The sequence below is a fragment of the Bos grunniens genome, chromosome 10, assembly GCF_055505025.1.
Source record: "Bos grunniens cultivar Pamir isolate PY7600 chromosome 10, Bosgru_T2T1.0, whole genome shotgun sequence".
NCBI classification, from domain to species: domain Eukaryota; kingdom Metazoa; phylum Chordata; class Mammalia; order Artiodactyla; family Bovidae; genus Bos; species Bos grunniens.
In genome coordinates, this window is record NC_141174.1 from 35,598,981 (window position 1) to 35,610,040 (window position 11,060).

General features: G+C 44.3%; 1 protein-coding gene across 8 annotated transcripts in view; it reads right to left on the reverse strand.

The window, feature by feature from the left end:
• Positions 1–479: 479 nt before the first annotated feature.
• Positions 480–11,060, reverse strand: part of FBXO34 (F-box protein 34) — an 82,040-nt gene continuing 71,459 nt past the window's right edge. For all 8 annotated transcript variants that reach the window (XM_086320565.1, XM_086320571.1, XM_086320566.1 and 5 more), the window contains one exon: positions 480–3,731. In XM_086320565.1, coding sequence (XP_086176691.1) covers positions 1,580–3,731 — 2,152 coding nt within the window. In that variant the 3' untranslated portion in view covers positions 480–1,579. The remainder of the gene's footprint in view (positions 3,732–11,060) is intronic.

Below are 11,060 nucleotides of genomic sequence, written 5' to 3' on the forward strand. Positions count from 1 at the left end.
GCGCAGTCTTCATTCATCACTGCCATCAGCCCTGCCCCCGGAACGCTCACCAGTGCTTCCTGACAGCCAGGAGCTGATGCAGCTGCAAGGCTTTGTTGGTGACTACTCAATTCAAGCCAACCTAGCTTGCGGGTCCTCCACAGAAGCTTTCTGGGGCCAGATACTTTCCAGCCCCACCAAGCATTACATGAACACAGGTCTGAATATATCCTCACTGACTTCTAAACAATTAACTCACCATGCATAGATAAGAATGCCTCATCCAATAGGAAATAGACAGTCCTGGGCAGACGAATGCAAAGAAGTGTTAAAGGTTTGTAAAAATGTCAGCCCATACTGTTAAGTGAAGGCCTCTTTCCAGTGGTAGAAGAGAATTCTCTCTCCCCCTCCCAACAACTGTTTAAAAAAAAGTCTCGGGACTGAGTTTACAATATCTCTAATATTACCTCAAAAAAGAAAACAAATCTGCAAAACTCAGGTTCCACTTAAGATGCATGTTTTTATTGAAGTTAAAAAAAATTTGTAACCAGACAGAAAGAGAATAGACAAAAATGTTATAATCTGACTATATAATATTCTCTCATTCTTGGTGAATCACTAAAATATAACAAAAGATTGTTCTCTATGCTAATTTTTAAGGTTGTCCAGTTAAACCATTATTTGGTATCCTTTCAACAGGTTAACCTCTTAACTATTTAGAGTTTCTTCTCAGAAACATTCATATATTATACAGAAAACATTCATAGTTTATTTGGGAAACATTCATATTTTATACAGGATGTACAAATTTGAGATGAGACCCCCCCCAGCCCAAAAAAAAAAAAAACCAACCCACACGATTGTAGCTGCAACACTATCCTAGCTGCATTGTGGTGATTATGTTCAGTCTGCATCCACTATTTACAACTGGATTTTAATGTTGTTATTTACAGAGGGGCCAAAAGCACTCATCTAAAGTAAAGGCGCTCGGGTTTAATGTGCACTTTCATAGCCCTAGGAAAACACAACCGTTATATACACTGTAAACGCCACAGGGCATGAAATCCACCTCCAATCACAACATCAACCTCACAGATCAAGCATACAAGGTCTAAGTAAGGTGCCTGACTTCTCCTTTGTAAGCATACTTTTCATCCAAGAGTACTGCTATTCTTTTCATAGGACACTATTCACTTATTTCAAATACGGGGCCAGTGCTCCAAACATTCTCGGAACCCCTTTTTGGGGACTGCCTGCATAGTCTGTGATGAACTCTGCTGAACATTCTTTTGATGGTGGCAAGTCTTCGTCCTCAAGGATTTGATTTGGGAAAACAGGCATAGTTATTCACAGCCAGGTGAATCAAACCGTGGGATACAACCCTGAATCAAACGTGAGGCACCACTATAAAATGATGAGACCAGTTTTCTTACATGGATCATAAATTCAGAGATTTAAGATGCCTGAGCAATGGCGGTCCTGACAGAGTAGCAGAGATTCTCCTGGAGTGATGACTCTGAGAGGCAACACTCACTGAAACGGTGTATCTAGGTGGTGGTTTGCAGTTTTTGAGATCGGTCTGCTGCCTCGCACATACATTTTAATACTCCTCTTCAGTTTCAGTCCCTTTTGCTTTCTTATGGATTGCCCGATTAAAGCTATGGCAAGCAGGGACCCAGTGATTGTCATGGAGCCCCAGCTTACAGCCAGGGAAGCCCTTCTGGGACCGGTGGCAGCACATCCAGTACCCCGGCCCGTAGGGCAGCGCCTGGCAGTAGGGCTTGGGGTGCCACCGGCACAGGGACACATCCCCTTTCACATATTTTTTCTTGCACTGCTTGCACGGATCCTCTCTGTAGCGTGGATCCCGAACCCAGCGAGAATCTGCTGGCCTGATATTGTAATATTCAATGATAAACTTGAAATAGCAGCAGGTACATTTAAGAGCCACTAAACTCTTAGTAGGAAGTAACCTGAAGATTTTCACCATGATGTGGTGGGGCAGAAAAGCCATATACTGCTGAGGCTCTAAAAGCTGTTGGATTTTAAACCTGGTCTCCAGAAAGTCATGTGACACCTGCTTCTTCCAGCTGGATGCCTCAAGCATTGGTAATGTACTTTCCACAGGAGAGGCCAGTGGGACAAACGAATCAACCGAGACGCTTTTTTCCTCAGGTGCACTGTCACCTTCAGCAGCCTCTTCAAGCTGACTGGCCTCGGAAGACTCTTCTGTTGTGCTTTCATCTGACTGGGAGTGGCCTGACGAGTGCTGACCAGATGGTAAAAAAAACAACATCCCTGGAAGTGGGTCTTCACAGGACTCCGAACTGGAAGACTGGTCTCTCTCTACCTTGGACACAGTGATACTAATGCACAGAGATTCTCTTTTGCGCTGATCGGGATTTCGGTTAGCAAGCGGCACAAGCTCTTCACTAATGCCATCAACAGCATCTGTGGGCAGTTCAATGGCTTGGGCACAGGTGAGAGGAGGAAGAGGTGGCCCAACAAGTTCCTCTGTCATTTCCACATCGTGCCTGTTGCTGCTTTTCATGGCAGTCTGCTGATCTGGCTCGAACTCTGCACTGTCTGTGTGCAAACTCATGCCTGCTGGCACCGAGGGGCAGCCTCGAGGCGCGCCGTCCCAGGCCTGGTCTCCCTGAGGAGAACAACGGTCAGCTCTTAAGGGGCTGCAGCCCACAGATACAGACCCCACAGTTTTCACCTGAGTGTCAGGAACCTCCAAGGCGCCTTTGTCTGCTTTGCTTTCCTCAGCCTGGGTGCCATTCACAAGCAGCACGCGGCCCACATTGCGGCGAAAGCTGTTATTCCTCGAGAGGCTCCCGGGCTCCCGCTGGCTCTGCCGCTTCAGGCACTCGGACTCCAGCCTGGCTACCATGTCGAGGACACGGACAGGCTCGCTCTGTGTTTCACCAACCTCAGGATTTCTCCTTTCTGCAGGTTCTTCACATGCTCCTGGGGCGGACAAAGGCTCGGGGTTTGGGGGTGCACCTCTGGATTGCCCGGAAAACCGCACCACAGCAGGTGAGTTAGTGCAGGTTTTTGCACAACTGGCTAGCAGAGCGCTGGCTCTTTGCTCAAGGAAGGCCACCATCTGTATGACCGATAGAGGCCTCCCGGCATACACGCCGTCCCCGCCGTCACTCACGTAATGCACAGAACAGTGCTCGATGCCACATGCAAAAGGCTCAGGCTGGTAGCATCTGCTGTTGACCTCCTTCATCCTTTCTAACTGTATCTTGGCTTTTTTAAGATCCCCTGATTTTTTCCTTCTTTTAGTAGCTCTCCCATCAATATCCCAGGAGCTTTTTATTTTCATAGATCCTATTCTGTTACTGCACTGGTGGGCTGCAAAGAATGCTATCTTTTCCTTGGTATTTCCCGGTTTCACAACAGCCCAGATATCGAGCGGCCCTTCCCCTTCTTCACCCTGGTGGATTGTTGCAGATGGGGCATTCTTCTTGGTTTTAACATTCAAGCTGCTCTCTTCAGGACTCTTCCCACTCATACTGCACAGAACATTTGGAGAAAGGATTCCAAAAGGCTTTCGAGATGATGCTTTACCAAGAGAGGCTGAAGGAAAGACACTTGATTTCATACACCTAGCTTTGCATTCTTCATCACTGATAGCCTGTTGGTGGCTCATAGGAGTTCTCAGAGTTCCCGTGCCGATTTCCAGAGGTTGCCCTTTCTTCTGGAGTTTCCAGTATGGCTTAAGGTGCATAACAGAGGTTCTACAAGAAGGAAATACACATTTGATTAACAGTCTGATTTTATTTTTAGAAAAGCTTTTTTTAAAAAAACTTATACTCACATGGTTCTAGCAAGTAAAAGAAACATTATCTTTCAGTTCACTAAATCTCTACCAATTCTCATTTCCACTAGTTTTTCATATACAAATCAAGAATAACAAAAGCAAAAACAACTACTTTCCATGGTTTACATGCTGGAAAATAAATTTCAGACTGAGTGACTAAAGGAATTTCAGACCGGCATTATTTAATTCTATACATAAAATTAGTACTTTAAATGTAAAGAAATTTGAACTTACTAAAGACACTTAAGTATAAGACACAGTATAGAAGAAACAATAGGATAAAAGAAGCCCATCCACAATCCCTGGTATATTAATGCTTTTCTAAGTCACCATAACTAGCATTTTATTGATTGCAAAACAGTCTATTAGAATTGTTATATTGCTTTCTAAGCTATTCTTACTGTTGAATATTTTAGACATCTATAACTAACAATCTATCTGTATAACCTCTTAACTGTCAGATTTTCTGCAGATAAAATACAAAGTCCACAATCTTCATTAATTCACTGATTCAGGAAAAAAGTTCCTGTTTCGTTCCCTGAGCAGGGGTGGAGATGGGAACCATTTTATAAATTACAAAGATAATTACATTCAGAGGTACATGTTCTAGTCCTTGTCATATCACTAATTAGCTAGACAGGGTGATTTTACCTTGGGTAAGTCACTTCCTTTCCAGGTCTGAGTTGAAATGTTAACTGAGGGATTGGGATACTAGTCTAGTCAAAGCTATGATTTCTCCAGTAGTCACGTATGGATGTGAGAATTGGACTCTAAAGAAAGCTGAGTGCTGAAGAATTGATGCTTTTGAACTGTGGTGTTGGAGAAGACTCTTGAGAGTCCCTTCAACTGCAAGGAGATCCAACCACTCCATCCTAAAGGAAATCAGTCCTGAATATTCATTGGAAGGACTGATGGTGAAGCTGAAACTCCAATACTTTGGCCACCTGATGCAAAGAACTGACTCATTTGAAAAGACCCTGATGCTGGGAAAGGTTGAAGGTGGGAGGACAAAGGGACTACAGAGGATGAGATGGTTGGATGGCATCACCAACTCAATGGACATGCGTTTGAGTAAGCTCCAGGAGTTGGTGATGGACAGGAAAGCCTGGTGTGCTGCAGTCCATGGGGTCGCAAAGAGTTGGACATGACTGAGCTGAACTGGGATACTAGATTATTTAATGATTTTTGTTAGTTTGTATGTCAAGATATCCCACTGCTACACAGAACACCTTGGATTGAGAAAAACAAGTCTTGTTGGGATGCCTGGTCTCCCACAAAATAGACCTATAGCCCAAAATGAACACCCACAGTCACAGATTGGTGGGAGTGAGGCAAGGGCTTTCACGGGTCTAAGCATGCAGGCTCTCAACCCACTCTTGTTCCTCAGGATACAGTCTAAGACACACACATGGGGCAGTCGGGCACATCCCTTTCTCATTCACTCCGTAACAGTTACCCAGGCCTGCACTGTGGCAGCCTTCAAAGTGATTGCTTTCAGATAGCAGTTTTATCCATCAAGAATCAAAGTGATTATCCAGAACAGATTTACCTTTCATTTCAAATTTAATTCCTAGAGTCCAGTCTCAGCTAAAAGAAGAAATATGGATATGAATATCTTCCAGCTAAGTAAAGAGAAACCTTACGTTTAAGGCACACAAAGTAAAGATACCCCTGAAACAGAGCACGGCCGAGAGAAGCTGCCCCACGTCCGAGGTCAGGGGTAGCGGCCGAGAGTGCCAGGCTGCGACGGCGCAGGAATGGCCGAGAGGCGCTACCCAAGTCCGAGGTCAGGGGCGGCGGCCGGGAGGAGCTACCCCGTGTCCGAGGTCAGGGGCAGCGGCCAAGAGGAGCTACCCAAGTCCAAGGTCAGGGGCGGCAGCCAGGAGGAGCTACCCAAAACCCGAGGCCAGGGGCAGCGGCTGGGAGGAGCAACCCCACGCCAGAGACCAGGGGCAGCTGCCGGGAGGACCAACCCCACATCCAAGGAGCCGTGGCTGCGCGGGCGCAGGAGGGCCTAGAGGAGCTATCCCACATTGAAGGTCAGGAAGGACGGTGGTGAGGAGATACCCCTCGTCCAAGGTAAGGAGCAACGGCTGCGCTTTGCTGAAACAGCTGTGAAGAGATACCCCACGCCCAAGGTAAGAGAAACCCAAGTAAGATGGTAGGTGTTGCAAGAGGGCATCAGAGGGCAAACACAATGAAACCATACTCACAGAAAACTGGTCAATCTAATCACACTAGGACCACAGCCTTGTCTAACTCAATGAAACTAAGCCATGCCTGTGGGGCCACCCAAGACGGGTGGGTCATGGTGGAGAGGTCTTACAGAATGTGGTCCACTGGAGAAGGGAATGGCAAACCACTTCAGTATTCTTGCCTTGAGAACCCCATGAACAGTATGAAAAGGCAAAATGATAGGATACTGAAAGAGAAACTCCCCAGGTCAGTAGGTGCCCAATATGCTACTGCAGATCAGTGGAGAAATAACTCCAGAAAGAATGAAGGGATGGAGCCAAAGCAAAAACAATATCCAACTGTGGATGTGACTGGTGATAGAAGCAAGGTCCAATGCTGTAAAGAGCAATATTGCATAGGAACCTGGAATGTCAGGTCCATGAATCAAGGCAAATTGGAAGTGGTCAAACAGGAGATGGCAAGAGTGAATGTCGACATTCTAGGAATCAGCAAACTGAAATGGACTGGAATGGGTGAATTTAACTCAGATGACCATTATATCTACTACTGCGGGCAGGAATCCCTCAGAAGAAATGGAGTAGCCATCATGGTCAACAAAAGAGTCCAAAATGCAGTACTTGGATGCAATCTCAAAAACGACAGAATGATCTTTGTTCATTTCCAAGGCAAACCATTCAATATCACAGTAATCCAAGTCTATGCCTCAACCAGTAACGCTGAAGAAACTGAAGGTGAACGGTTCTATGAAGACCTACAAGACCTTTTAGAACTAACACCCAAAAAAGAGTCCTTTTCATTATAGGGAACTGGAATGCAAAAGTAGGAAGTCAAGAAACACCTGGAGTAACAGGCAAATTTGGCCTTGGAATACAGAATGAAGCAGGGCAAAGACTAATAGAGTCTTGCCAAGAAAATGCACTGGTCATAGCAAACACCCTCTTCCAACAACACAAGAGAAGACTCTATACATGGACATCATCAGATGGTCAACACCAAAATCAGACTGATTATATTCTTTACAGCCAAAGATGGAGAAGCTCTATACAGTCAACAAAAACAAGACCAGGAGTTGATTGTGGCTCAGATCATGAACTCCTTATTGCCAAATTCAGACTTAAATTGAAGAAAGTAGGGAAAACCACTAGACCATTCAGGTATGACCTAAATCAAATACCTTATGATTATACAGTGGAAGTGAGAAATAGATTTAAGGGCCTAGATCTGATAGATAGAGTGCCTGATGAACTATGGAATGAGGTTCGTGACATTGTACAGGACACAGGGATCAAGACCATCCCCACGGAAAAGAAATGCAAAAAAGCAAAATGGCTGTCTGGGGAGGCCTTACAAGAGAAAAGGAAAGATATACGCATCTGAATGCAGAGTTCCAAAGAACAGCAAGAAGAGATAAGAAAGCCTTCCTCAGCGATCAATGCAAAGAAATAGAGGAAAACAACAGAATGGGAAACACTAAAGATCTCTTCAAGAAAATTCGAGATACCAAGGGAACATCTCATGCAAAGATGGGCTCGATAAAGGACAGAAATGGTATGGACCTAACAGAAGCAGAAGATGTTAAGAAGAGGTGGCAAGAATACACACAAGAACTGTACAAAAAAGATCTTCACGACCCAGATAATCACGATGGTGTGATCACTGAACTTCCTGATGTTCAAGCTGGTTTTAGAAAAGGCAGAGGAACCAGAGATCAAATTGCCAACATCCGCTGGATCATGGAAAAAGCAAGAGAGTTCCAGAAAAACATCTATTTCTGCTTTATTGACTATGCCAAAGCCTTTGAGTGTGAGGATCACAATAAACTGGAAAATTCTGAAAGAGATGGGAATACCAGACCACCTGACCTGCCTCTTGAGAAATCTGTTTGCAGGTCAGGAAGCAAAAGTTAGAACTGGACATAGAACAACAGACTGGTTCCAAATAGGAAAAGGAGTACGTCAAGGCTGTATATTGTCACCCTGTTTATTTAACTTCTATGCAGAGTACATCATGAGAAACGCTGGACTGGAAGAAACACAAGCTGGAATCAAGATTGCCGGGAGAAATATCAATAACCTCAGATATGCAGATGACACCACCCTTATGGCAGAAAGTGAAGAGGAACTCAAAAGCCTCTTGATGAACGTGAAAGTGGAGAGTGAAAAAGTTGCCTTAAAGCTCAACATTCAGAAAACGAAGATCATGGCATCTGGTCCCATCACTTCATGGGAAACAGATGGGGAAACAGTGGAAACAGTGTCAGACTTTATTTTTTTGGGCTCCAAAATCACTGCAGATGGTGACTGCAGCCATGAAATTAAAAGACGCTTACTCCTTGGAAGGAAAGTTATGACCAACCTAGACAGCATATTCAAAAGCAGAGACATTACTTTGCCAACAAAGGTCCATCTAGTCAAGGCTATGGTTTTTCCTGTGGTCATGTATGGATGTGAGAGTTGGACTGTGAAGAAGGCTGAGTGCCGAAGAACTGATGCCTTTGAACTGTGGTGTTGGAGAAGACTCTTGAGAGTCCCTTGGACTGCAAGGAGATCCAACCAGTCCATTCTGAAGGAGATCAGCCCTGGGATTTCTTTGGAAGGAATGATGCTAAAGCTGAAACTCCAGTACTTTGGCCACCTCACGCGAAGAGTTGACTCATTGGAAAAGACTCTGATGCTGGGAGGGATTGGGGGCAGGAGGAGAAGGGGATGACAGAGGATGAGATGGCTGGATGGCATCACTGACTCGATGGACGTGAGTCTGAGTGAACTCCAGGAGTTGGTGATGGACAGGGAGGCCTGGCGTGCTGCAATTCATGGGGTCGCAAAGAGTCGGACAGGACTGAGCGACTGAACTGAACTGAAACAGATCAGACTTATTTGTTTCTGATCTTTGGCAATTACAGCCTACATCTGTTGAGATCCCCTCCTTGTGTGCACTGAAGCGTTTTAACAGCTGTATATTTTATAGAATACAGAATCATTATATTCTATAAGTCAGTTTTACAAGGAGTTACCCAGTATTCCTCAAGAAGAAGATATATATATTAGTAAAATAAATGAATGTAAGAGGCCTCTCTCATATTCCTAGTGCCCTCTGTGTCAACAATTTTCTGGTTTTTCATCTCTCTTCAATACCTTCCATGTAAAATGTAAGAAATTGAGGTGTTGAAAAATCCAATTAGTTCGCACATAATGATCTTATTACAGAATGCCTGTGAATAAATTTAAACTTCCGCAATGTGTGTGCCGTTCTGCACTGCACGCTGTGTTCTCTTCGCCTTCCTCCCCCACACAGTATTTTAGGTGCTATTATTGATAGACAGCGACATTTGGAAGAAACTAATGTGATTATAGAAGGCTTTTGTTTGTGTACACTAACCTGCAAAGTCAGCTCAACTAACACATTACTAATAGACAAGGTTTTAGTAGGATTAAAGTAGATGATCCCACCGAACAGGAGTGACGAAAGGTCCAACAGTGAAGGAAAAAAGCCAGTAAGGTCATTTGATGCAACCAGGGTGACTGCTGGAGAGTAAATGGTGATTCTGTGGGACCCGCAAAGGAAGCAGAACCTTTAGGCACAGGCTGAAGTCCTCCACTGGTTGAAGGATGGCTGAGGTATTAACCGCTTGCCCTTCCTTTGCTGGGCCTGAAGGCCCTGAGACAGTAAAATGCTGGCAAGACTCAGAGAAACTTGCAAAAATTGAGAGGTTGGGTTGAAATCAGTTTTGAAGCATGAGGATGATAAGGGCATCTACTGCAAAAATCCGTAAAATAAAAATTTTACGTCTCTGAGAGATTACATCAGACAGCCGCACTTTGCCCACCCCCACCCCGTCTCAGGCTCTTAAATACAGACAGGCGCTGCAGAAAGCTCCAGTCAGATCTCCATGGTTGCCAATCCCTTCACACAACTGTATTTTAAAAGTTCACCACAATAAACTCCTGATTCCTTGCAATTAAGTAAAATGTGGGTTGTAGCACCTACCCACACAGGAGTGTTAGATGCTCAGAAATGTCCTTGAAAAAAATTAAGATCTCTGTGCCTGTTGAATCAGAATTTCTGGGACTGGGCCAAGAATCTGTTTTTAACCTTAGATTTAATTTGAAAGAGAATTTAAAGGTCAGTCATGTGTTAGATCTAAGAGTGTCAGTGGGGTTCTGGTTTGGGCTGGGGGCGCTAGGCTACTGACAGGCGTGAGGTGGAACTGCCCAACACCATTCAGTCTATACTGAAGCATCTACTCTTCAGGACAGACCCATCTTCTTACTTTTTATTCTCTTTAAAACACACACACACAAGTCAATAGCCATTTTATTGCCAAATTTCTGTCTAACTCCAACTCCTCAGTTTCTTGGCACTGCTCTTCCAGCTCCCTGCTTTTCTTCTCCAGTCTTTAAACACTGATGTATTCCTCAGAGTTCTTTCCCTAGATCATTATTACTCTTAAGCTATATATTTAAGTGACCTCACAGTTTTAATGACCACAGGCTCATGACGCTCCAGTGGTATGCTCTCCCAAGCTTCATATGCTGTGACATGCCTAACAGACATACTCACCTGGATGTCAAAAAGAATCTCAAAAATCAAAGTGACTACCTAGTGACAGCACCAAGTACCTAGTCAACCACGCCAGAAAAGTTGAAATCACTTCGATTCCTCCTCCCATCCAATCACCAAGTCACTAAAAACGGCTTCCTCTTCTTGTTCGTCCCTTACACAACTGCCTAGTTTTAGCTGCCATATTTTCTCTCTACAAAGCCTAACCCCTTGCATCAATGAGAGGCAAGGTCATGGAGCCCACTCCTGCCTTGCCCTTTCATAATTCAAACTTTGGAAGCTTGTTCACAGACCATTAACACAGGACCAGGTAGATTAAAGCCAAAATTATCACCTAAGATACAAATTTTAAGTTAGGCAGAGCCATAAAACTAAGGAAACAGCTTCAAACTTTTTTCATACTAACTGCCACCCATTTCTTTCTATCCATTTATCATCAAAAATTTACTAATAAACACTCTGGGCTGGACTTTAGTGGTGCAATTATGAG